Source organism: Acomys russatus, chromosome 19 (assembly GCF_903995435.1).
Source record: "Acomys russatus chromosome 19, mAcoRus1.1, whole genome shotgun sequence".
Classification (NCBI taxonomy): domain Eukaryota; kingdom Metazoa; phylum Chordata; class Mammalia; order Rodentia; family Muridae; genus Acomys; species Acomys russatus.
This window is the reverse complement of record NC_067155.1, coordinates 28799362-28826386: the sequence shown is the minus strand read 5'-3', so window position 1 is coordinate 28826386 and position 27025 is coordinate 28799362. Positions and strand designations below refer to the sequence as shown.

General features: G+C 45.7%; 1 protein-coding gene across 5 annotated transcripts; it reads left to right on the top strand.

The window, feature by feature from the left end:
* Positions 1–10643: 10643 nt before the first annotated feature.
* Znf655 (zinc finger protein 655) lies at positions 10644–26444 on the top strand. 5 transcript variants are annotated; one of them, XR_007832396.1, is made up of 7 exons: positions 10644–10996; positions 13231–13393; positions 15871–15956; positions 16304–16430; positions 17571–17763; positions 24413–24517; positions 24996–25039. XR_007832396.1 is itself a non-coding variant. In XM_051162883.1 (6 exons), exons 2-6 carry the CDS (start codon positions 13258–13260, stop codon positions 24432–24434), a joined length of 507 nt encoding a protein of 168 aa, XP_051018840.1. In that variant the 5' UTR covers positions 10644–10996; positions 13231–13257; the 3' UTR covers positions 24435–24505. The 5 variants fall into 5 exon arrangements, 4 of the variants coding, with proteins under 4 accessions (XP_051018840.1, XP_051018839.1, XP_051018842.1 ...); XM_051162883.1 differs by lacking the exon at positions 24996–25039 and having other exon boundaries at positions 17571–17706; positions 24413–24505; XM_051162882.1 differs by lacking the exons at positions 24413–24517; positions 24996–25039 and having other exon boundaries at positions 10645–10996; positions 17571–18343.
* Positions 26445–27025: the final 581 nt, after the last annotated feature.

Genomic DNA, 27025 nt, shown 5'->3' with positions numbered 1-27025 from the left:
GTGTTTGTTTCTTGAGACAGGGTCTCTCTGTGTAACAGCTCTGGCTGTCCTAGAACTCACTTTGTAGACCAGGCTGGCCTCAGACTCACGTCACTCCGACTGCTTCTGCCCCGCCCCCCCCAAGTGCTGGGATTAAAGGCACGCGCCACCTCTGCCTGGCTGGTTTTGTTTTTTTAAGGCTGTCCTGAACTCGATTTGTAGACCAGATTGGCCTTGAACTCAGAGATCTGCCTGCTTCTGCCTCCTGAGTGTTGGGGATTACAGGCGTGCACCACTGAGCATGGCTAAAGGGAAGTCTTGACATGACACTGTTTATTTGAAACTCAGAAAAACAGAGAAGCCTCATGCGTGCAGTAGACATAAGCTTATTTGTAATTTCCACCTCGACAGCATAGTTATTCAGAGATTTGCGCCGTAAACGGAGCTCTGCCAAGGGATACCCGTGCTGGCACCTCAGCAAGGAGCCTTCTGTAGAAATGACTATCCCAACCACTAGAGTGCTCAGCCCTTGCTCCCATCCTCATAGTAAACCTTTTGGAAAGAAGTTGACTTGAAGTTTCTCTTTTTGGCAAAATTGGGGTTCAGAGGATGGGTGGGGTGCGCTCTTGCTGCCGCCGCCGGTCTACAGCTTCTGCATGAAGCACAGCGTTGTTCTCATCTTCATTCTCCTGGCAGTAAAGCCAGCTAGCACCAAGGACTCGGGGTCAGTCAGCGAGAGGGCTCAGTGGGTAGAGTGCCGGCCAGCCAAGTCTTGACAGCTTGGGTGCAGTGTGTACGAGCTGCAAGTGGAAAGAGAGAACTGACTTCTGCAAGTTGTCCTCTGACCCCCACACGTGTGTCATGTCACATGCATACACAAACATATTTTTAAGAGTTTGACTTAGTCAGGTGTGGTGGTATATCTCTGGGGTTTGAGACAGCCTGGTCTATATAGCAAGTTTCAGGCCAGCCAGAGCTACACAGAGAAACCCTGTTTGGAAAAAAAATTTTTTAAAGCTTAATTAGCCAGGCATGGTGGCACACGCCTTTAATCCCAGCACTCAGGAGACATAGGTAGGCAGATCGCTGTGAGTTTGAGGCCAGCCTAGTCTATAAAGTGAGTCAAGGACAGCCAAGGCTAACACAGAGAAACGCTGTCTCGAAAAACTTAAAAAAAAAAAAGTACATTTATGAGAAATGAGTGATCAGTCACATAAATTACAGGAGAGAGGCTTTGGGAGAACAGAGAAGGACAGGCAGATTTGTGGGCTGACTTACAGTGCAAATAAGGTGACAGCAAAATCCATCTAAGGAATGGGACCAAGGTTAAAGAATTTGGCTCGTGTACCTAATCACAGTGTGATGGTGTAGAGACCTGGGCTGGCCTCAACTCATGCAGTATGAGATGACTTTGAATTGATTCTTTGCCTCCACCTCCCGGTGCTGGGATCACAGGTGTGTGCCAGCATGCGGGTTCTGTGGCTGTAGGATTTAAACCCAGGGTTTCATGCACTTTAGATTACCAACTGGGCTGAGGCCCTGGCCCCACCCCCTTTGCCAAACTCCACCTTGTTGTAACTACTAACTGCTCTGTTGATTCTCCAGTCTGCAGTTGCCTCACTCAGGACTTTTCCCCTCTGTGCCTCCAGCCAGTGGGCTGATGTGATGCTAGAGATTTGTTTGCCCCACTGGCAAACTGATGCTGTCTGAGCTCCAGAACCCGGCTGGGATCAAGCCAAAGGTAGATTCCCTTGATGCCCTCTGGCTTCAAGTGTGTTGCGTGTGAATCCTGAGCACACATGTACCAGGGTGTGTCATGGCGGTCAGAAGACGACCTCAGGCGTAGGTCCTCACCTCCCACCTTGGCACGGAGTCTCTCTTGTTAGTCACTGCTGTGCACACCAGGAGAGCTGCTCTGAAGACTCCTACCTTTCTCCCACTCTTGCCTCTCATCCCCCAGTAGGGGTGTGCTGGGGTTGCAGCTGCCTGTGCTACTGCGTCTGGCTCTTTAAGTGTGTTCTAAGAATCGGAACTCATCATGTCCAACTGTGCGCCAAGTTCTGTACTCACTAGGCATCTCTCCAGACTTGGCCACTTCCATTCTCTTTTGTTCCCTTTCTCCAAGACTTGAGGGGACCACGCCCTTAATCACATGGTTCTGCACAGACCTGGCCTGCCACTTACCTGGCTCTCATATGCTTGAGTAAGGGGCCAGGAAGCTGGGGCTTTGAGTGTTTTCCTCTATTACCAAGTACACCTACCTGGGTAGTTACTCATAGGCCACATTGTGATGTGTGAGTGTGGGGGTATGGGTGTTTCTGTGTGTATGCTATCCTGTGGCACTCTTCCTTGAAGGAACTAACCTCCATAATCTCTGGTGTTACTTGGTCTAAGACACTTGTTGCAGTGGTTGGGCCTGGGAAGTAGCTTGATCACTCACTATGAGGCAAGAACTCTTGGCTGGTGGTGGCTGAAGTATTGACAGATCTTGCTAATGTGATCCCTGTTCAGTTCCTGTCACTGACCTGTGAAATAGGGTGTGATATGGTGTGGGGTGATAAATCGTCCTTTGGAGCGTGTGTGTATGTGTGTGTGTGTGTGTGTGTGTGTGTGTGTGTGTGTGTGTGTGTGGTGTGTATCTGTAGTAGGGTATGTGCACATGAGTGCAGGTGCGTGCAGGCCAGAAGAGGGCGTCATATCCTTTTAGAGCTGAGTCACAGAGTTATGAGCCATCTGTCATAGGTGCTGGGAACCGAACTCAGGTCCTCTGCAAGAATATTAAGTTTTTTGGTTTTGTTTTTCAAAGGAGGATTTCTCTGTGTATCCTTGGCTGTCCTGGACTCGCTTTGTAGATCAGGCTGTCATAGAACTCACAGGGATCCACCTGCCTCTGTCTGCCTAGTGCTGTGATTAAAGGCATGCGCCACCATGCCCGGCTTTTTAATTGTTCTTAATTGCTGAGCTATCTCTCCACCTTATTCTTTGACTTGACTTAAACCAAAGAAGGGCTGGAGAGATGGCTCAGAGGTGAAGAACACTGGCTGTGTGATTCTATGCTGCTGATGTGCAACATAGACCTGCATGGACAGGTAGGTCTACGTCCTGGCTGGTGTCACCTGGCATGGGAGGGGAAGCGGGGTGTGGACAGACACTTGAAACCCGCAGGTAGTCAAGGTGAGATGCATGCTTGGTCATGCTTCTCCTGCGGCTTATCACTCAGGGACAGAGCCTGCCTCGCAGCCTCTCTGTGAGTGTTACAGCAGGCTTTGCCTAGAGTCAGTGCCAAACTTCCTGCAGTGGTTGGGCAAGCCTCACCAACAGCAAGGCAAGTCCTGCCACTGCAGCCTGATTACCTTATGCCTAGCCATGGAGTGAGAAGTCACCAAGCCTCACCAACAGCAAGGCAAGTCCTGCCACTGCAGCCTGATTACCTTATACCTAGCCATGGAGTGAGAAGTCACCAAGCCAACTTGACTTGTGAATTAAGAATTTATAAACCCTGGGAAGTGAGGGTGAATGGGTATGACTCCCTAGGGCTAAAGGAGCCAGGGCGCCTCATCCATACGCAGTAATACAGTGTCCCCATAACACGAGGGCCCCTACCACAGGAAGGAAGACAGTGTGCAATTATCCTCTGGGTGAGAGCATGGAGCCAGAGGTATAATTAAGGACCATTTGTTGGAGGCTAAAATCTCAGCACAGAGAACCAGGCATAGTGGCACCTACCTTTAATCCCAGCATTCAGGAGGCAGAGGCAGGCAGATCTCTGTGAGTTGGAGGCCAGCCTAGGTCTACAAAGCAAGTCTAGGACAGCTAGGACTACAAGAGAAAAACTGTCTCGAAAAAAAAAAATCTCAGCACGGGGTGAGCTATTTCCTGTGATTCCTTGAGTTTGTTATCAGGAAAGGTGGGTTCTGTATTTTCTTTTAGGACTATGTGATGCCCCTTACAAAAAAATCTGGAGTCAATCCCAGCACTGGGGAAGCAGAGGCAGGCAGATCTCTGTGAGTTTGAGGCCACCCTGGTCTACAAAGTGATTCAAGGACAGCCAAGACTACACAGAGAGACCCTGTCTCAAAAAACTCAAAGCAAAAAATATCTGGAGTCACCAGATCAGGTGGGGTGAGGGTCCCGATGAGAAAGGGAGTTCATTCTTCATAGTCCGAGCTGAGAACCAGCTATCCAGAGAAGACCAGACTTCTACCTTAATCAGCAGAGTCCTACAGGCTGTGTTTCCAAGGGCCCCGCTTTCAATTCCCAGAAACCACAATGTGGCTCATAACCATCTATAACGAGATCTGGTACCCTCTTCTGGCATGCGTGTGTACATGCAGGCAGAACATTGCATAATAAAGTATTTTTGCCGGGCGTGGTGGCTCATGCCTTTAATCCCAGCACTCAGGAGGCAGAGGCAGGTGGAGTGTTATAAGTTCGAGGGCAGCCTGGTCTACAAAGCAGGTCTAGGACAGCCAAGGCTACACAGAGAGACCCTGTCTCGAAAAAACAAAACAAAACAAAAAAGCATTTTTAAAAAATAAAATAAATTAAAGAAGTTATCTTTTTTTTTTTTCCAACCCTGGTCACAAACCATGATACAACTTCATTAGAGTAGCTCTGGACTATTAAGGAGAAAAGAGACCCAAGAGAAATCCTAGGGGAGTGAACAGCTACTCATGCACACACACAAAGTGAACTTGCCAAGTCCCCCCCCCCCTTTTTTTTTTTTTTTTTTTTTTTGGTTTTTCGAGACAGGGTCTCTCTGTGTAGCCTAGGCTGTCCTGGACTCACTTTGTAGACCAGGCTGGCCTCGAACTCACAGCGATCCGCCTGCCTCTGCCTCCCGAGTGCTGGGATTAAAGGCGTGCCAAGTCCCTTATGAGATACACCTTGAAATCAGGATGAGGTATGAGTGGAAAATAGGGAAACTATGCTTGCTTCGTGGGTAGTGTGAGCTCAAGAGATGGAAAATATGTCAGATAACAAACTAGGGGGTATCGGGAAGGAGCCTCAAACTGAAGAATGCATTTGTTCTGGCATAGACTTCAAAGACAATTTACTTATTTTTCCCCATTTGTTATTGTTTTGTTTCTCAAAACAGGGTTTCTCTTGTAGTCCTGGCTGTCCTGGACTCCCTTTGTAGACCTGTAGGCTCAGTTTTTTAACCAATATATTTTATTAACAACTTAGTGACCAAGCATACGTTACTTATAGCCCAACTAACCAAAACAATAGGAAATGAGGATTAGTGGACACAATAACAAAACTGTAAGGATATCAGTTCCGAGGAATGATTTTTTGGGCATGAGCCACAGAAATTTTTTTTTTGTTGGAACCTGGGGTAACCAGAACCCAGAACCTCAGCAGGAACTGGAGCCCTGATGCCTTTCCTCGAGCAGTTCTCTCTAGGAGCATCTTGAAGTGCAGCGATGAACAGCCAGAACTATCCCAAGTCTCCAAAAAACCCCGCCTCCAGTTCTGGGCTCATTTATATATCTCCTCCCAGAGTCCGTTCACGGGATCTTTTCAGCTGGCAACAATTAGGCTCCTGCAGGAGGTGGTTGCTCTTCTAGTGAATTAACCTCACCTGTTCTCTCACGAGACTGTTCCGATCCCGCACTTGGAATCCTAAAAAACAGGTTTATCTCTCCTTTATAGACCAGGCTGTCCTGGAACTCACAGAGATCGGCCTTCCTCTGCCTCTGCCCGGCTTAACACTGTAATTTTTATATAAAATTTATTTTTATTTTATGTGCATTGGTGCATTGTCTGCCTGTATGTCTGTGGGTGTCAAATTTTTGAGTTACAGACAGTTGTGAGCTGCCATGTGGGTACTGGGAACTGAACCTGGGTCCTCCGGAAGAACAGTCAGTGCTCTCAACCACTGAGCCGTATCTCCAGCCCCACTGTCATCTTTTTTTTATGAGAGAAGCTAAAGTTAAACATCTTGTGCTAAGAACCTGCCGGGCATGGTGGCGCACGCCTTTAATCCCAGCACTCGGGAGGCAGAGGCAGGTGGACCTCTATGAGTTCGAGACCAGCCTGGTCTACAAAGTGAGTCCAGGACAGCCAAGGCAACACTAAAAAAAAAAAAAAATACTTGCTTTAGTTACTTTGCTGTGATAAAATTACCTACCCTGTCAAGGGCTAGAAAGATGGCTCGATGGTTAAGAGTACAATACCGCTCTCACAAAGGATCTGAGTGCAGTTCCCAGCATGCACTGGAGGTGGCGCACAACTGCAGTAACTCCCGTGTGTGGTGGGCTGTGGCCCTGGGGAACTGGGAGGAGCTGGACTGGAGCAGAAGTGTCCAACCTGGGAAATCTCAGGAGCAGTAGGAGTGAAGGCCACTCCCTCCCCAGCCCTGGGCCTAAGCTTGCATGACCTGTGTCCACCAGATGAGGTTAAACCTCTCTTCTCCTTATAAGGACAAGTCCAGCAAGCACCTGGAATTCCTCCTCACACAAATAAGACATTCCCAGCACCTTAGCCCCAGGCAGTGATGTACAGTCATCCTGAAAACCTCCACCCTCTCCCTAGAGGGCTGGGAAGGGCTCGGGAAGTGGAGCCCAAAGGGCACAGGAGATCTTGTCACCATCTTCAGGCCTCCCTGGGTGTCTGTAGTCACATACACATACCCCACACACAGACACAAGCACATAAAGATAATTAAAATATTTCTGATTATTATTATTTGTTTTGTTTTGTTTTTTGAGACAGGGCATCTCTGTCGCCCTGGCTGTCCTGGACTCACTTTGTAGACCCCAGGCTGGGCTGGAACTCACAGAGATCCACTCGCCTCTGCCTCCCAAGTGCTAAAATTACAGGCATGTGCTACTACTGCTGGGCTATTATTATATTGACTCTCGAGTCATTTCTCAGCTGGAGTTTCAGGACAGCCAGGGTTATTCAGAGAAACTGTCTAGCAAAACAAAACACACACACAAAAAAAGGTCACTTCTCTCCTTATGGACTCCCTAGGTAGTCCATGGTCATAAACTCAGGTCTTGAGGCCTTCCTGTAAGTGTCTCTCCCATGCTGAGCCAACTTGCTATAACTCTCTGACCCCCTTTTCTCTTTGAGACAGTGTTACTGTAAACCAAGCTGGCCTAGAATTCACTATGTATTCCCAAATTGGCCTCAAGCTTATGGCCTGTGTCTCAGCTGCCCCAGTGCTGGGATTACAAGTGTCAGCAGCCACTGAAACTAACACTGTGTCAGGTCATTTTTGCTCCTGTCCCATGCGCTCTATCTTAGCCACTATGTCACTTCAAAGATATGCCACACCAATTCCTGTTTTCTGAGAGCAAGGGAAACCTCCATGAACATACTCCAATGGATGACCTCCATGTCTCAGGAGCTAGCATTGTCACATATGCCCATAATGAACAAAATCTGTCAACTAGGAAGATGGTAGCAAGGTCAGCATTAAGACTCACTTCCTTGGGGGCTAGAGAGATGGCTCAGGGGGTAAGAGCACTGACTGCTCTTCCAAAGGTCATGAGTTCAATTCCCAGCAACCACATGGTGGCTCACAGCCATCTAGAATGAGGTCTGGCCTGCAGGTGTACATAAGGGCAGAGTGCTGTATAAATAATAAATAAAAAAAAATTTTTTTTTTTTAAAGATTTACTTATTTATTATTATGTATACAGTACTCTGCTTGCATGTACTTGCAGAAGAGGGCGCCAGATCACATTACAGATGGTTGTGAGCCACCATGTGGTTGCTGGGAATTGAACTCAGGACCTTTGGAAGAGCAGGTGGTGCTCTTAACCACTGAGCCATCTCTCCAGCCCAAAATTTTTTTTTAAAAAAGACTCACTTCCTCCAGCCTGGTCTACAAAGTGAGTCCAGGACAGCCAAGACTACACAGAGAAACCCTGTCTCGAAAAACAAGAAGGAGAAGGAGAAGGAGAAGGAGAAGGAGAAGGAGAAGGAGAAGGAGAAGGAGAAGAAGAAGAAGAAGAAGAAGAAGAAGAAGAAGAAGAAGAAGAAGAAGAAGAAGAAGAAGAAAAGACTCACTTCCTAAAGGGCCTGGTGGCACACACCTTTAATCCCAGCACTCGGGAGGCAGAGGCAGGAGGATCGCTGTGAGTTCGAGGCCAGCCTGGGCTACAAAGCGAGTTCAGGACAGCCAGGGCTACACAGAGAGACCCTGTCTCAGAAACAAACAAGCAAACAAAAAGGGGGCTGGAGAGATGGTTCAGAGGTTAAGAGTACTCTGATCTTCCAGAGGTCCTGAGTTCAATTCCCAGCAGCCGTATGGTGGCTCACAACCATCTATAATGAGATCTGGTGCCCTCTTCTGTTGTGCATGTGCACATGCAGGCAGAGGGCTATATATACAATAAATAAATCTTTAAAAAAGAAAAAGACTCACTTCCTAAGCTGGGCAGTGGCGCACACCTTTAATCCCAGCACTCAGGAGGCAGAGGCAGGCGGATCCCTGTGAAGTCAAGGCCAGCCTGGTCTACAAAATGAGTCCAGGATAGCCAAGGCTACACAGAGAAACCTTGTCTCGAAAAACCAAAAAACTGAAAAAAAAAAACCCAAAAATAACAACTGTTAGGATTCTGCTTCAGTCTGTCTACCTGTGATGTCATTGCTTATCTGCCATGGGGGTTGGCCCTGCCCAGGGCCATATAAAAGGACAAATTCTCCTCGTGGCTCTCCTCTCGTCTCTTTCTACTCCCCCTCTCTCCCCTCTCCACTTTTACTCTTCCTGTGTGTGTGTCTCTCTCTCTCTCTGGGGTACCCCTCCCCCTATCCTTCTCCCCCCATGCTTGTTTAATAAACTCTACAACATAGTATCTGCTGCCTGGTACCTTATTATTATTTTATTAATCATAAAAACAACAAAAGGACTCACTTCCTTCTAGGTGCACATCTGTACACCAAGCACTTGGGAAGCAGAGAAGATAGATCTTGAGTTAAGGCCAGTGTGGGCTACTCATGAGATCCTGTCTACAACAAGAAGTCTCCTGGCTTCTGGAAGTCAGCAAGCAGGAAAAACACACACAGACACACTGGTACTGGGAAGCGGAGCAGCAGTGAAGAGGGGTAAGGGTTTGAAATCAAAGGATGGCAGCTGGGGCAATGGCTCTGTTGACAGAGGGTTTGCAAGAACATACTAAAAACCAATCTCCAGAAGGCAGAGGCACACAGCTCCAGGTCAGCCAGGGCTACATAGACCCAGACTCAAAAAAAAAAAAGTGCATTAGCCAGGTGATGGCCAGTGCTCTCTGTACTGGGGAGGGAAAAACAGGAAGATCCTTAGGGCTTGCTCTTAGGCTACCCTAATTGGTGAGCTCTAGGGCAGTGATAGACTGTCACCTTAAAAAAAAAAAAAAAGAAAGCAAGCAAGCAGTTAGTGCCTGAGGAATAAGGCCCAGTGTCAGCGTCATCTTCTCGGCATATATATGCACACGCATGTACTCACACACGCACAGACCAGACACAGGACACAGGTAAAGCTCCCTATACATTTTAATTTCTTTCCACCTTTCTTTCTTTCCTCCTCCTCCTCTTCTTTTTTTTTTTGCGGGGGGGGGGGGTATTTTTTTCGAGACAGGGCTTCTCTGTGTAGCCTTGGCTGTCCAGGACTCGCTTTTAGACCAAGCTGGCCTCGAACTCACAGCGATCCACCTGCATCTGCCTCTTGGTGCTGGGATTAAAGGTGTGTGTGTCACCACAATTGGCCCTAATTTTTTTCTTTCTCGAGACAGGGTTTCTCTGTGTAGCTTTGGCTGTCCTGGACCTCACTCTAGACCAGGCTGGCCTTGAACTCAGAGATCCAATCTGCCTGCTTCTGCCTCCCGAGTGCTGAGATTAAAAGTGCTCCATCACCACCTAGCACACCCATACATTGTTAAAAATTCTGTTATAATCCCTGAGCCCTGGTTTCTTTCTTTTCTCCTCCTCTTCTCATTTTTCTTTTTAAAAATTTTGTTCGGGGTCTTTTTATATAGCCCTGGATAGCTAGGAACTCAGAGAGGGAACTCACCTGCCTCTAAATGCTAGAATTATAGGCATGGGCCACCACACCTGTTGTAGGCAGTGTTTTTGTTTTAAGTGTGTGTGTGTGTGTGCGCGCGCGCGCGCCATATGTGTAAGGGAGTCCAGAAGAGAACATCCTCTGCGTCTGGAGTTACAGGTGGTTGTGAGCCAGTCCTGGAAGCACTTTGTAGACCAGGCTGGCCTCGAACTCGCAACAATCCGCTTGCCTAGCTCCCTAAATGCTGGGATTATGGGCGTGTGCCTCTGCGCCCGGTTGTGATTTATTTCTGTGTCACAGTTTCAGACAATTCTCAGTTGAACTTGTGTTCCTTTTGTGCCTGTAGTGCGGCAGCACACAGCAGCAGAGAGCAAGCAGCTCACCTCATGGTGGCAGGGAAGCAAGGAAAGAGGAAGGGGTTGGCAATCCCAAAGTGTGGCCCGGCAGGAAAATCTTGGGAATAATGTGCTCGCCCCTTTCCGGGGTCCTAGTTCGTCCCCTTCGGTGGGCAACTTGGGGTCAGGCGCTTCCTAGAAGAAATAAGGCCCGCCCAAACCAGTATTGGTCACATGGCTATGAGGGCTCAAGGAGGCGACGTTAGTGTTGCCCCATATTCCGCCTAGGAATGCTTGCTTGCGCGCGCTCCCTGGGGCCAGGGGGGGGGGGGGGGGCGGAATCTCTTCCGATACCTGTCGCCTTCCGTGTGAGATGCAGCCAATCAGCATGGAGGGCCGTGAGACCTCAAGAGGCCTCGCAAAAGCCTAGCAAAACAGGAACCCGGCTGTCTACCGAGCTCGGGCTCCTCTTCCCGTGGCTTGGCGCTGAACCCTCCTCCCGGATTCCCTCCTCTCTAGTCCTCATCCGGGAATCTCACCAGGACCGCCCTCCCCGTGGACTTCCGTCGCCGGAAGTGACGCAAGCGCCAGCCCTCGGGCAGAGGAGAGTGGCCCCGGAAAGGCTGGCGCGCCTCAGTGAGGAGAGTCTCCGTGACGGGACGGTCCCTAAGGTCCGCCTCTCCGCCTGGTGAGTCCCCGGGAGCCGTGGGAACGGACACGCGGGGTGGCGGGCGGGGGAAAGGAGACGCCGCGTTCCGCCCGAAGGCGGCTGTTCCCGGGAGCCCGAGCTCGCGGGAGGCAGGGCTCGCGCGCGGCCCTGTTTTCTCCCCCTCGGCAGCCCGGATCGGTCGCGAAGCCCCGGGAGCCGGGGTCGCCCCGCGCCCGCTGCGAGCCCAGCGGCCGGACCCCGGTGGCGGCTGGGTCCGTGTGGCCCGCCTCGCCCCCTGGGGGACGTGCGGGGCGGGGGGGGGGGGGCGGGAAGCAGGCCTGTGGACGGAGCAGCCCCGGCCCGTCCTTGGCTCTGAAGGACAGCAGGCTCATCGCTGCCCGTCCTCGTGCGGCGCGCAGGCGGGCCGCCCAGCCTGCCCGGAGGGCCCGTCTCCAAAGTGAGCGGTGTTGTTATTCATCAGGCCGCTTGAGCAATGCACAACTGCCTGACCGGTTACCACATAATTCCTAAGGGGCCTGCTTTTGAGAAAAACAATGAGTACTCTTAACAGGCATGCTTCTCCGGGTCTCAACTTGAGCCTCTAAATACTTACGACTACTTACTACGCCCTTTGAAAAGATTTACCCTATGCTATAGTACTGTGTTGAATTATATATACACATATATACACACACACATATATGTATATGTATGTATGTGTGTATACATATATGTGTATATATACATATATATACTGCTAGCTACTGTTTTTGTTTGCTTTTTTTTTTTTTTTTTTTCCCCCAGACAGTTTTGAGGCTAACCTTGAATTCCTGAACCTGATAACATCTCCCAAGTTCTGGGATTACAGCCCCAGCGATATTTATTTATTTATTTATTTATTTATTTTTGGTTTTCGAGACAGGGTTTCTCTGTGTAGCCGAAGCTGTCCTTAGGACTCGCTTTGTAGACCAGGCTGGCCTCGAACTCAACAGTGATCCGCCTGCCTCTGCCTTCCGAGTGCTGGGTCTAAAGGGGTGCGCCACCACGCCTGGCTGCGATCGATATATATATATATATATATATATATATATATATATATATATTTTTTTTTTTTTTTTTTAAATGCCACAGATTGTGGATTTACAGTAGAGCCTGAATAATATCGACTTCTCTTTCTTTTTTAGGTTTTTCCAGACAGGGTTTCTCAGTATAGCCCTGGCTGTCCTGGAAGCTCTGTAGACCAGGCTGCCCTGGAACTCACAGAGATCCGCCTCTGCCTCCGCCTCCACCTCCACCGTGCTGGGATAACAGGCATGCGCCACCTGCCCAATAGTATCGAATTCTTATAGCATTCTATTTGGATTTTAAGTTTTGAAACTGAATGGTACCAATCCTTGTTTCTTGTGAAAGGAGAAAGTGCTACGGATTAAAGGCAGGGCCTTGTGCATACTAGAAAATACTCTATCTTGAGCTGTGTATAGCTCCACTTCCCATGCTTTTCTTTTTGTTGTTAATTTTAGAAACTGTTAATGAACACTTTCATTTTTGGGTCCGAATTACTAAATTATCAGTTTAATTAATTGCATTTAGAGACTATTGTAGCTCTGTGGACAGTGACAACTGGAATTGAGTACTACTGGGAGAGGGGGGAACAGGTCAGTTTCAGACAGGGTTTCTTTGTGCATCTCTGGGGTTCTGTAACTTTCTCTGTAAATCAGGCTGGCTTTGAACTCAGAGATCTACTTGCCTTTGCCTCTGCTTCACAAATGCTGGAATTAAAGGCCTTTGTCACCACCTCCTGACCCCCTTTTTTTTTTTTTTTTTTTTTTTTTTTTTCTTTAGCTGGATGTGGTGGCACTCGCCTTTGATCCAAGCACTCAAAAGGCAGAGGCAGGTGGATCTCTGAGCTTTAGGCAGCCTAGTCTATAAGTGAGTCCAGGACAGCCAGGGCTATGTTAAACAGAGAAACACTGTCTTGGGGAAAAATAATCTGTAACTAATTTTTATTTCAATTTTTTTTTTTTTTTTTTTTTTTTTTGAGGCAGTTTCTCTGTATAGCCTTGGCTGTCCTGGTCTCAATTTGTAGACTAGGCTGGCCTCGAACTTAAACCGATCCACCTGCCTCTGCCTCCTAAGTGCTGGGATTAAAGGCGTGCGGCACCACTGCCGGCTTAACTAATTTTTAAAAAGTAAAATACTTTGCTAAGTCCTTAGAATATGAACTTTTGGGACATTACAACTTACTAAATGATTTCTCCAATTTTATCCTGCAGTGATGGTCATTGTCCCACTGAACAGGGATGGAGGACATAGCATCCCAGGAAGCAGCAGAGTCATCAAGGGTCCAGTTTCAGTCTTTGGAGAGCCAGTCTGAATGTCTTTCCCCAGAGCTTCAGTTTCTGCAGGACATGGAAATGGAGCAGGGATTCACTGGGGGTAAGGCGGGGATCACACTTCTTTCCAGGAGAATGGGGGTATTAAGGGACTCTTGGCCTGATCTGAGAAAGGCAGGGGATTGAGTAAGAAGATGGTTCTTAGAGGAAGAAGACGGGAGGGGCAGCTGTGGTTCTTTCTGCTTGGAGCCCCTTTGTCAGGATTCTAGGCTGGCTTTAGTAGGCAGACCGTCCTGCTCTTGCCGTCTGTCCTTCAGAGTATGTGGGCGGACTCCCGTTTCCACATCCCAAATAATTGTCATACAGGCTGTTTTTACCACGTCTCAGTAGCTTCACCTCACCTTTACTTCCTCATAGACTCTGAAAAACGTTTCATTGCCCTGTGTTCCCTTTACCCTGTGTCTTTTTGGTGATTTAGTGTGCTTTGCTGCCTGCCATTCTCTTGCAGCTACAGTGTTTGTGGATAATTTAATTTTGGTCAAGAAAGCAAGCATTTAATTTCTTGCTCTAAGGCCGGGCGTGGTGGCACACGCCTTCAATCCCAGCACTCGGGAGGCAGAGGCAGGTGGATCTCTGAGTTGAAGGCCAGCCTGGTCTACAAAGTGAGTCCAGGACAGCCAAGGCCACACAGAGAAACCCTGTCTCAAAAAACCAAAAAAAAAAAAATTCTTGCTCTATTAACTATACATTCATATACATGTATTAGATTTGTTTTCTTTTTTTAAAAAACCAAGGTCTTGCTTTGCAACCTGACTTGCCTAGTAATACCCAGCCCACAGTTTCAATGACTCTTGTCTCTCCTCCCAGCTTTCATTCTGGCTGCTGGTTGTGTTATGTAAGGAGTATGTGATTTCTGTGACCAGCTCTCGTGCCTGAGGTGATGTGTGTATCAGCAGCACAGGGGGTGTGCCATTGTGTGGAGGGGGTGTGAAGGATTGTGAGGCTACATGGATGTTTTTGTTCATGGAAGCCTCACAGAGTGGGTGCAGAGATAGTGCCCAATAACAAAGTAAAGGCAGAATGGTGTCAGGCTGAAGAGATGGTTCAGCAGTTAAGAGCACCTGCTCTTCGAGAGGGCCTGGGTTCAAGTCCTAGCACCCACATGCAGCTCATAACTGTCTGTAACTCCAGCACCCTCACACAGACATACATGCAGGCAAAACATCAAAAACTTTTATATATTAAAAAAAAAAAAAACAACAAAAAACAATATCGGGAAAATTCAGAAGTTTGCCTAAAAACCCGTGGCCCTAGATAAATCACTTCCAAGTTCTTCAACATTTTTGTTGTTGTTTTAGATCACTGCATAGACTTGGCTGTACTGAAACTCACTGTGTAGGTCAGTCTGGCCTTGAACTCAGAGAGATCCACTTGCTTCGGCCTCTTGAGTGCTTGATTAAAGGTTTGCACCACCACACTAGACCCCTTCAATTTATTTTTAAAATTATCTTTATTTTCTGTGCATTGGTGTTTTGCCTACATGTATGTCTGTGTGAACGTGTCAGGTCTTGGAGTTACAGACAGTTCTGAGTTGCCATGTGAGTGCTGGGAATTGACTCTGTGTCCTCTGGAAGAGCAGTTTGCTCTTAACCACTGAGTCTTAGCTCCAGCCCACCTTCAACTCTTCCTGAGACAGTTTTAAAGTAGTGCAGGTTGGCATTGGACTTACTGTGCCTTGATGACTTTGAACTTCTGATCCTTTTCATCCACCTTCCAGGTGCGGAGATTATAGTTGTGTGACACCACACCCAAGTGTATGGTGCTAGGAGTCAAATCCAGGGTATCATGCATGCCACCAACTGAGTTATAGATTCAGTCTTTTTCTTTGTTTTGTTTTGTTGCTTGAGACAATTTCTCTGTGTAACAGCCCTGCCTGTCCTGGACTTGCTTTGTAGTAGACCAGTCTGGCCTCGAATTCGCAGTGATCTGCCTGCCCCTGCCCCTGCCTCCCAAGTGCTGGAATTAAAGGTGTGTGCCACCACTCCTGCTCTTTTTTTTTGGTTTTTCGAGACAGGATCTCTGTGTATCCTTGGCTGTCCTGCACTCCCTTTGTAGACCAGGCGGGCCTCGAACTCATAGGGATCCACTTGCCTCTGCCTCCCGAGTGCTGGGATTAAAGGCATGCACCACCACGCCCAGCTCTGCTTCTGTTTTTTGAGACTACATTTTTCACTTGTAGCCCAGGCTGTCCAGGAAACGCTGCCTGTCCTTATGCTTTGCTTTGCTCATCACAACAATAGGTATAATGCTTAACCTTCCATAGGAAGAATGCTATGTCATGAGGATAAAGTGAGATTGCTAGTAAAATCCATATCACAGTCCTGAATACTTGTCAGTAGGAACAGCTACTGAGGAAGAGTGGACACACCTGAAACCTGGTAATGTTGGTTGGCTTTATCAGAATACTGATGTGAAGGAAGACGCTGTACACATATCTTGGGCAGGAGAAGTGTCTTCTGAAAAAGGAGCCCTGTCTGTGGAAGGGCTGCTCTCACTCTTGGCTCCTTTCTCCTCCCTCAGCTCTACCTGTTCCCCAGGTGCCTGCTCTTCCCCATGAGGGAAGCCCAGGAGACCAGGCAGCTGCGCTCCTGACAGCCAGGTACCAGGTGAGCTGAGGGACCCTCTGCTTTTCCTTAGGATTTCTTGTTGCTTGAGTGTGACCTCTCTCTCATCCCATTTGTTAAACCTTGCCTGGAATCCTTTTAGTAGCAGTTTGGGAACAGAGCCTCTTCAGAGACCTGGATTTGACACAATTTTCCCATCTCACCACCGCCACCTTTGTCCATGGTACTATAATGGGCACTTGCAGGATTTATTATTCTCTGTGTTCTAGTCTATTCTCCCTCCTCCCCAACATAAATAGCCATTAGATGCCCTCCTTGTCATGTTCCTCATTCTCTGACCATGTGCCATAGTAGCCCATTCCTGAGAGCAGCCAGAATTGTTATTTCAGGAGTTTGTGACATTCGAGGATGTGGCTGTGCATCTCACACGAGAGGAATGGGGGTGCCTGGACCCTGTTCAGAGGCAGCTCTACAGAGAAGTGATGCTAGAAAACTACGGGAACGTGCTGTCGCTGGGTAAGCGCCGCCTGCTGCTCGGCTCACCTGTGTTCTCAGCAGGTGGAGAGTAGAGTATGCTCAGGTATCAGGTCTTAAACCTCTCCGCTCTCCATCTTTAAGGCCCTCTCCTCTGGGAGGGTTAGGGTTACTTTGGGTTATCAGGAGGAGACCTGCTCCTTATCCCCAGTTGTGTTTCTTGCTTTTGTGGGGCATCTGTTTCCTGTTAGCAAAGAGAAATTTGGTTGTGTTTTGGCTAAGTTCTCCCCCCCCCCCCTTTCTTTTCCTTAAAATCTCTTTTTAAAAATAGCAGGGGATTTTGTTTGTTTTTTAATGGCTTTTTGAGACAGGGTTTCTCTGTTTAGACCAGGCTGGTCTACATCTGATCCAACAGCCTTTGCATTCCTTGTTGCTGGGAATAAAGGTGTGCACTACAGCACCCAGCTTAATAGAGTCTTAAGGATCTCCCCATCCTCTTGCTGGGCTCTGTTCTGATTCTTTTCTGCCCTGTGTCTGAAATTTCCCCATTAGAGAGAAACATATTTAAAAGAAAGGCTAAAATCTCAACAGTCTCTCACTTTTTTAATGTCCTTAAACTCACCTCCTAACAGGCTGGTTTGAGAGACTTTATTTAAAGGTGTGACTCTCTGTGGGGTACCACACATTACACCACCTAGATGGTAATCCTAAGTAACTATACCCCAGCAACAGAAGGCTCAAGATGCCCCATACTGGGTGAGCTAAATTCTTAAATCATGTTGTTTTAAGGATACCTGGGATTAGGCAACTCACAGTGCTATTGAGAAATATCCCTGAGATGGGCAGGGAAGGGACAGGATTCTTGGCAGTGTCCTTAAGGTGAACTTTGTTTTTCTCTCCCCTAACCCCGTTTGTGGGGTTTTTTTGTTTGTTTCTTTGTTGGCCTGTCTTTCATCTTGCATATACTCTTTGTGCATTTATGTCTATAACTAAACTTCCTCTGCCTATTTTTTCTTTGTGGTGGCATGTAGGGCCTTTAAAATTTTATTTATTTATTTATTTTTTTAAACCTTCTTGCTTACATGCTGGGTTTAAGAAATTTTTCTTACCTGTGGGGAGGCAGTGTGCTCATTGGGAAGGTCTTCAGTGTGTTTTCCATCCCTGGCTCTTTGGTCTTTATAGGCATGCTTCTCCGCCTTCCCACCAGCCGGACTCATTGTGTGAATTCCTGCCCGGCCCTGAGTCATACCCAGGCAAGTGCTTTCTCTGGAGAAACACTTGCAGTCCTTACGGCAGGAATCACCAAGCGATGGCCCAGGTATCGGCTTTCCATCGGTAGTGCTCGTCCTGGCACGGAAACTCCTTTTCCAAGATTGTAAGATATTAAACTTGGTTGATGCAGTATATATTCCATGGGATGCCACCACTGTGTAAAGTTGCTGCTCCTCAAATGATCTTTGGTGAATCTCTAATATGGAAGCCTTCTTTAAAACCACATGCATTTGGAACTCAGTTCATTCATGAACCACTTGGTGGCCAGCTACTTGTGAGAAGCCACAGAGCTAAACCCTGTCTCTTCAGTGACCATCTTTTTCTGTTATTTTAGAGTGGGGAACACATGCTGTGTGCTCTTTCTAGTGCTAAGTATAGCCTGTCCACTCTTTTGCCTTACTTGTGTGACCTCCACACTTTGCTCATGTTCAATACCATTTTCTTTAAAGTTGTTTTCTTGCCCCTGAATCTTTGTGGTACTGTACCAACTGATGTATTAATATTACCTTTCCTAAGTAAGTGTTAATGTTGTCCTTGATTGGGGGAAGTGGGAGGCACAAAAATTAAATAGTCCAGGGCATCAAAATGCTTGTATTCTTAAAAACGTTGTAAATTGTAAAATGATCTACATATAATTGTAAACTACTGTTACTTTTATCTAATACAGAATTTCCAACAGTTAACTTGTGTACTTTTTGTAGTAAAGAAATTCTGTAGCAGTTTAAGACAAGTTTATAGTATAGTCTAATATGCCACCAGGTGGAACTTGATCTTGCCATTTGTCATCTCAGCACACACACAGAGGGCACACACTACAAAAAGCACTTCTGTCCTACCCAGCTTGCTTTTGTAACCAAGCCAGCATATCCATAGCAAGTATTTTAACATCTTTGGGAGTTAATTTATCTTTGTGGGTCCAGCATACTCCATTTGAAATGTAAGGTTACATGAACATTTACTAATTTTACTTTGTGTTGAGGTTATGACATAAGAACTTTATAGCCAGGCGGTGGTGGCACATGTCTAATCCCAGCACTTGGGAGGCAGAGGCTGGCAGATCTGAGAGTGCGAGTCCAGCCTGGTGTACAAAGGGAGTTCAGGACGGCCTGGGCTACACAGAGAAACTGTCTGGGGGGTTACTTTATAATTCAGTCCATGGCTTAGCCCCCCTTTCTAGCTCATGTTTTTTTCCATGGCTGTATTTGTCACAGACACCAGGTTAGTCCCTTGAGTGTTTGCTCTAGAAAGCAGTAAATAAATAAGTTGCTTAGTTTAAGACATGCTTGATGTTTCAGAAGCAACAGTAATTTGCATCGAATGTTTCTTAGTGTGTGGCTATTTACTGGTTGTACTACATAATATATATGATATATACACAATATTAATACTACGTGATTTGTATGATACTACATGATACATACATATGTCGTTTAATCGTTGCTATAACTCAATAGTGAGCAGAGGATATTACTCTCTTTTTTAAAAAATTTTTTTTTATTTTTCTGGGGTTTTTGGGTTGTTTTGTTTTTCGAGGCAAGATTTCTCTGTGTTATCCTGACTGTCCTAGACTCTGTAGACCAGGCTGGCCTCGAACCGACAGTGATCCGCCTGCTTCTGCCTCCCTCCTGAGGGCTGGGGTTAAAGGCGTGTGCCACCACGCCCAGCAACATCACTCTTTTTTAAATGCTTTTTTGTTTGTTTGTTTGTTTTTCAAAACCAGGTTTCTCTGTTGCCTTGGCTGTCCTGGACTCACTTTGTAGACCAGGCTGGCCTCAAATTGACATAGATCACCTAAAGGCGTGTGCCACTGCACTCCGCTAACAAGCTTCTTTTGAAGCCCATAACCCAGCACTGGGGAGGCAGAAGCAGACAGATCGTGAGTTTGAGGCCATTCTGGTCTATATAGAGTGAGTTCCAGGACAGCCAGGGCTACACAGAAAAACCTTGTTTCAAAAACAAACAAAGCAAAATTCTTTAAAAAGTTATATTTATTTTTTAATTTAGTGCATGCCACAGCTTGCATCTTGAGGTCAGAGGACAACTTTCCAGTTGGTTCTCTCCTTGTGTTATGTGGGCGATTGGGGGTTGATTGCAGGTTATTCGGCTTGTTGACAAGCACCTTTACTAAGCCATCTCAGTGGCCATGGAGTAGTAATTACTTCTGAAGAAATTGGGGCTCTGGAAAGTTAGGCTAGGGACCTGGCTCTGTCCCTGAAACACTTGTCTCCTTAGCATTTTGTGCCTTTGGCACAATAGGTCTGATCATATACGACATTAAAAGTGTGTGTGTGTGTTTCTTGCTTTGTTTTTTTTTTTTTTTTACATTTTTGTTTATTTGTTTGTTTGGTTTTTTTGAGACAGGCTTCCTCTGTGTAACGGAGTCCTGTCTGTGGACTTGTTTTATAGATGAAGCTGACCTGAACTCAGAGATCCACCTGCTGCTTGACGTTTGTTTTGTTTTGTTTTTGTTTTTCTAGTCAGGGTCTCTCTGTTAGCTTTGGCTGTCCTAGGCTTGCTTTGTAGTTCAGGCCAGCCTCGAACTCCAGTGATCTGCCTGCCTCTGCCTCCCAAGTCCTGGGATTAAAGGCATGCGGCTTTATTTTGCTTTTTTTAAGCCAGGCATTCTGGAACTCTGTAGACCAGCCAGCCAGTCCTCTAGAGAAAAGACAGTCTGACTCCTGCATACTAGGATTAAAGGCACGGACTGGGCCAGGTGTGCTGGTGGGCAGATTTAATCCTAGTGCTTGAGAAATGGAGGCAGACATATCTCTCTGAGGGTAAGGTCAGAGCTACACAGTGAGACCTCGTCTCTAAAACAACAAAACAAAACAAATGGATGTGGTATAACATCACACCTAGCGCTCGCTCGCTCTTTCTTTCTTTTTTTTTCTTCTTTCTTGGTTTTGTTTTGTTTTGTTTTGTTTTTTCCCCCAGGCATTGTTCTCTGTAGCCTTGGCTGTTCTCTGACTCACTATGTAAACCAGGCTGGCCTCAAATCTACAGGGCTTTGCCTTCCTGGGATTAAAGGCGTGTGCCACCACAGCCCAGCCTCAAGTCACATAGTTACACTATATGACTATTATTATTTTTTTTAATTTTTAAAAATTTTTAAAAATAAATTTATTCTTGTTACATCTCAATGTTTGTCCCATCCCTTGTATCCTCCCATTCTCCCCCCCCTCCCCATTTTCCCATTATTTCCCTCCCCTATGACTGTTCCTGAGGGGGATTACCTCCCCCTGTATATGCTCATAGGGTATCAAGTCTCTTCTTGGGACTATTATTATTTTGTCAAGCCAGGAATGTAAAGTGTGTAGAGGCAGCTTTCCTTTTCTTTTACAAGGCAGTGTTTCTCTGTAGCCTGGGCTGTCCTGGACTTACTTTGTAAACCAGGCTAGCCTGGAATTTATAGAGATCCACCTGTCTCTACTTTCCCATGTGCTGGGATGAAAGGCATGTGCCACCAAGATCATAAAGGCAGCTTTTTAAATGTAGCTAACAGTATTTTCATCTGACATGAAAGATCCTAGTTAGGTGTCCAGAAGGTGATTGGCTACTTAAACCCCAAGTACAAATCAGAAGCAGTGAATGCCATCCGCGCGTCTGTTCAGATCTTACTAGTTCTCACATATTCTCCCACAGTTCATATTTTCTAGGCCAAAAGCCCTTGAAAAACTGGTTGGTTGTTTTGGATTAAGACATTTTATTTTGTCTGTTTTGCTTGCATATATGTGTTCCTTGTTCATGCTAGGAGCTCGTGTGGGTAGGAAGAGGGCATTGAATACTCTGGAACTGTTGTCATGGATAGTTGTGGGCCATCATGGGTACTGGCAATCAAACTGGGATCCTCTCCAAGAGCAACAAGGGCTCTTAACATCTGATCGATCTCTCTAGTCCCCAAATGCCCTTTTTATAAAATTGAGTAGTTCTTACTATGTTGACATTTGGATGCAAAGTTGGTACTCTATAAGTTGTTTTGTTATTTTTTTTTTTTTCTTGAGACAGGGTTTCTCTGTGTAGCCTTGGCTGTCCTGGACTCACTTTGTAGACCAGGCTGGCCTCAAACTCTCAGTGATCTGCGTGCCTCTGCCTCCTGAGTGCTGGGATTAAAGGCATGTGCCATTACGCCTGACCCCACTTTTTCTATAAGCTGTTTTTAAGTATACTATTAAGTGCAGGATACGGGGCTGGAGAGATGGCTCAGAGGCTAAGAGCACTGACTGTTCTGCTATTCTTCCAAAGGTCCTGAGTTCAATTCCCAGCAACCACATGGTGGCTTACAACCATCTATAATATGATCTGGTGCCCTCTTCTGTCATGCAGGCATACATGCAGGCAAGCACAGTATACATAATAAATACATTAAAAAAAAAAAAAGTGCAGGATACAAGATTCATGGTTCTGGCTATCAGTGATCATTATTAGTGGTAATGCCCGAGACCAGTTTTTTGTTTTGTTTTGTTTTTAAAGATGTATTTTTATTTTATGTTCATTGGTGTTTTGCCAGCATTTATCTGTGAGGGTGTCAGGTCCCCTGGAACTGGAGTTACAGTTGTGAGCCAGCCCCCATGTGGGTGCCTGGGAGTTGAGTGCTGCTGAGCCAGGGAGAGGTGGGGCTTTCTGAATCCCTCTGTTATCCATATTGGAATGTAGATAAGCCCAGTCTAGTGCAGGAAACCAACCACTGGTACTGTGAGCGCATGAAAGCAAACAACCTTTATTTCACAGCACTCTACCTCCTCCCCCTTTCTGTAATGTTCCTTAAGTCTTGGAAGGGATGGTACAGATGTGTTATCTTTAGGGCTGAGCACTCAAAAGTTACTTGTTCTCAACTCAGTCTTTTTTGTTTTGTTTTGTTTTTCGAGACAGGCTTTCTTTGTGTAGCCTTGGCTATCCTGCACTGGCTTTGTAGGCCAGGCTTGCCTTGAACTCACAATGATCCATCTGCCTCTGCCTTCCGAGTGCTGGGATTTAAGGCGTGCATCACCACCACCCAGCATTCAACTCTGACTATTAGTGCAGACTGTTCAGATCTTTCTAGTTCTTACCTGTTCTCCCAGGGTTCATATTTTCTAGGCCATATGCCCTTAAAATTTTTTTGTTTTGTTTTTTTAGATTAGCTCATTTTATGTCTGTTTTGTTGCATGTATCTATGCCATGTTCTGCATTAACCATTGCCCTAAAAAAGGTTCTGCATATAGAATCTTCCCTAACCACAGCTGTAAGCAGCACTGATTAGACGATAACTCGACACCATGATCTTTTATCAAAAAAGAAGTAGGACCTATAATCTACCCAACTGTGAGCTTCTGACCAGGTTTACAGTGTCAGGCACACACACACTCTGTGCTTTAGAATAGACCTCAAATCCAATCAGGAAGTGCTTGGTGATCTCCATAAAGGTCACAACAGTATTGTATTAGTTGGGCATACCTTGCCTAACAAGGAGATACTGTATGTAGCTTGAAGGGTTCATGGTGGATAAGGCTGTTGATGTCTCCTGCCCGATATCCTGCATAGCACAGCGCCTTCTGGTATTATCAAAGCTAGCTAGAAGAATGAAGTTTCCAACTTGATTTCTTTTCTGTTTGTTTTGTTGAGACAAGAGTTTCTCTATGTAGCCCTGGTTGTCCTGGAACTTGCTCTGTAGACCACTTTGGCCTTGAACTCACAGGGTCCTCCTGCCTCTGCCTTCCTATAGCATTAGGATCGTTACCACCACCTGACTAATTTTTCCTTTTAAGGACTTTGCTTGTGTGTGTCTGTATGTGTGTACAGCAGGTGTGAACATAGGTACCCTTAGAGTCTAGAAGAGGCATCTGATTTGCTGGAGCTGGATTTATAGGCAGTTGTAAGCAGCCCGTCATAGGTGCTGGGAATCCAACTCAGGTCCTCTGTAAATGCAGTATGCTCTCTTAACTGCTGAGCCATATGAGAGCTGCAATATGGATTATAGAAACCAAACTTACTCCTGCAAGAGCAGTCAAGTGTTTCTAATTACTGAGCCATCTGTCAATTCCTTGTAGTAATATGTTGGGGATTTTAAAATCATCTTACTGCCGGGCTTGGTGGTGCATTCCTTTAATCCCAGCACTCAGGAGGCAGAGGCAGGTGTACCACTGTGGCTTTGAGGCTAACCTGATCTACAAAGCAAGTCCAGGACAGCCAAGGCTACACAGAGAAACCCTGTCTTGAAAAACCAAAAACACATAAATAAATAAAACCATCTTATTAGTTATAATTCTATTGTAAATTGTTTCAGCCATTACTTTACCTTGCAGAAGAACCAAATAATTCCTGTTTTGCTGATCTTTATTAAACTTGTATGTCTTAACGTTTTTTGCTAAACTTATTCATTTATTACTGATTTGCTGGTAACTTACTGTATATCAGATGTTTGGAGTACGTTTTTAGGATACCACTTGGTGCTTGTAGACCAGGTCTAATGCCAACATTGTGCCCTAGGCTATAGGGATACTAACGATAAGTTCTGTGAAGACAGGACACCCATGCATGAATTCCCTGAATTATATTTAAATGAAAATTGCTTCTTCCAAGTTATGAACTCTCCCCTTAGCACACCATTTACCAAAGTACAAACTGAACTCCTCAGAGGACCTTGTTCTCTTCATTCTCCAGGTCCTCCTGACAAAGCCTTCTCAGAACTTATCTTTTTTATTTATTAAGAAAGAAAAGGGCAGTATAGCATCTGGGGATAAATTGCCATATTCCATTTCCTTCTCTGTGAGCAGGATTTCCAATTTCCAAGCCTGATGGGATCTCGCACCAGGAACAAGATCTACAGGTGTTTGATCTGGAAACTAAGAATAGAGAAGTCATAAGAGATGACTATTCAGGTGAGTAAGGCAGAGTCTGTCAGAATAATCAGTGGAGAAGTGAAGTCAAAGTGTTGAGCCAAGTTTTGACTGAGTTCATACTGAATACCCAGAGCCATGCTGTTCTGGAGTAGAGAGGGCCTGCCTATCTCTACAGTGTATTTAATTTCTGTCATATAAGTTATGCTAGGTCCCAATTCAAGTTATAGCACATTTTAACCCCTTCTTATGTTTGTTCTTTTGAAATCTCTTACTGGCTATTGTCTCATTTTTCTGAAATAGCCTGTTTCTATCATTCCTTGATCCATCTCCGCCCTACCTTGCTCCTGCTGGTTTTGTCCTTACATCTGCTGTTGAAATTTTGTGCTGCTGCTCCTTTTTTTTTTTTGGCTTATCTTTGAGGATGCTACATTATTAGTTTCCTCCAGTTTTTATTTATTTATTTTTTAAACACAAGGTACAGATTACATTTGCGTTTTCTATTTATATATTGTATTAGATGGAGAGACCAGAGAAGAAAACAAGCTGTTGATCCCTAAGCGGAAAATTTCAGAAGAAGTACATTCATACAAAGTGAGAGTAGGGAAATTCAAACAGGATATTACCCAAGTTCCTGAGACCAAAGAGGTGTATAAGTCTGAGGACAGATTAGAAAGGCTCCAGGAGATCCTGAGAAAATTTCTCTTTCTGGAAAGAGAGTTTAGACAAATAACAATCAGCAAGAAAACCTTCAACAGTGAGAAGAGCAGTGAACCTGAGAAAAGCTTCAGCCTAGACTCCACACTTGATACAGATCAGAGAGTGCTTAGAATACAGACCACTGATGACAGTAAGTACGACATGAATTTCAACCCGAACCCAGCTGTTGGTGAACAAGAACCCATAAACCTAACACAGAACTTTCAGAGTAATGACTATAAAGGAAGCTTAATGGACCTTTCCCACCTTAATAAATGGGAGAGCATGTCTACCACTGACAGATCCTATAAATGTGATACATGTGGGAAAGCCTTTCATCAAGCCTCAGCTCTTACTAGACATCAGAGAATCCACACAAGAGAGAAACCTTACAAATGTAAGGAATGTGAGAAATCGTTTAGTCAGAGCTCAAGTCTTAGTCGACATAAAAGAATACATACTAGAGAGAAATCCTACAAATGTGAAGCATCTGAAAGATCCTGTGATGTACCTGATAAGTCTTGTAGCCAGAGCTCAGATGTGCTTCAACATAAGAAGGCTCATGCCAAAGCCAAGTCTTACAAGTGTGGGAGCTGTGAAAGAGTCTTCAGTCGAAGTGTCCATCTTACTCAGCACCAGAGAACTCACAAGGACATGGCCTGTAAATGTACTGTGTGTGGCAGTGACTTCTGCCATACTTCACACCTAGTTGGACATGAGAGGGCACATCATCTAGAGAAGTCCTATGAGCATGAGGAATGTGGGCTGCCCTCTGCCACACAGCAAGGGGCTCGTTTCCAAGAAAAGCCCTACACGTGTACTGAATGTGGGAAAGACTTCAGATTGAATTCCCATCTTATTCAGCATCAGAGAATTCACACAGAGAAACTGCATGAATGTAATGAGTGTGGGAAAGCTTTCAGCCAAACCTCATGCCTTATTCAGCACCACAGAATGCACAGGAAAGAGAAATCATATGAATACAATGATTATGAGGGAAGTTTCAGTCACAATCCTGATCTTACGCTGCAACAGGAAGTCCCCATTAGAGAGAGGGTCTTTGGTTGTGATGCATGGGAAGAGAACTTCAGTCAAAGAGCACAACTCATCCAACACGAAAGGGTCTATACCAAAGAGAAACCTTATGATTGCAGTGAATTTGGGGAGACATTTAGTCAAGTTCAGGCCTCATTCAATATGTGAAAACTGAGGCCAGGAGGAGTCATATACGTACTGAATGTCGTAACGTTTTCAGTCAATAGCTCAGCATCAGAGAATTTGTGCCAGAGAGAAACCCACTGAATGTGAATATCAGGAAACTTCTTTTGGTGTTAACTTCTTCATTGGCTCCTGTAAATCAGTGCTAGGATATATAGAATGTGGTACATTCTTCAGATTATTTTCATAGTCACAGTTGGGGAATTTGTACTGGAGGAAAATTCCACTGTCAAATGTGAAAAAGCCATCAGTCAACTACCTTGTTTGTTCAGTGTCAAATTTGTGCCATGCATAAAGCCTGTGAGAAGAGGTGTGTATGTGAGGAAACTCAGTCATACCCCAGCGTTCACTCACATAGAAGAATCTATACGCGAGAAATCACTTGGGTGTATGAATGTGGCAAATCTGTAAGCAGGGGTCCATCTGTACCAGGTGTGAATCTGGATATGATGTAAGTGGTAAGATCAGAACATCTGCACCAGGTGAGACTGATAGAAACAACCACTGTATTTTCAGGCCTTATTCAGTATCAAGAATATTGGAAAGAAAATGGTTACTTCCATGTCTAATTATTCCTATTTAGTCCTAGTCTTTTTACTGCAGAATAACTGAATCCAGCAGATAATTGGTGAA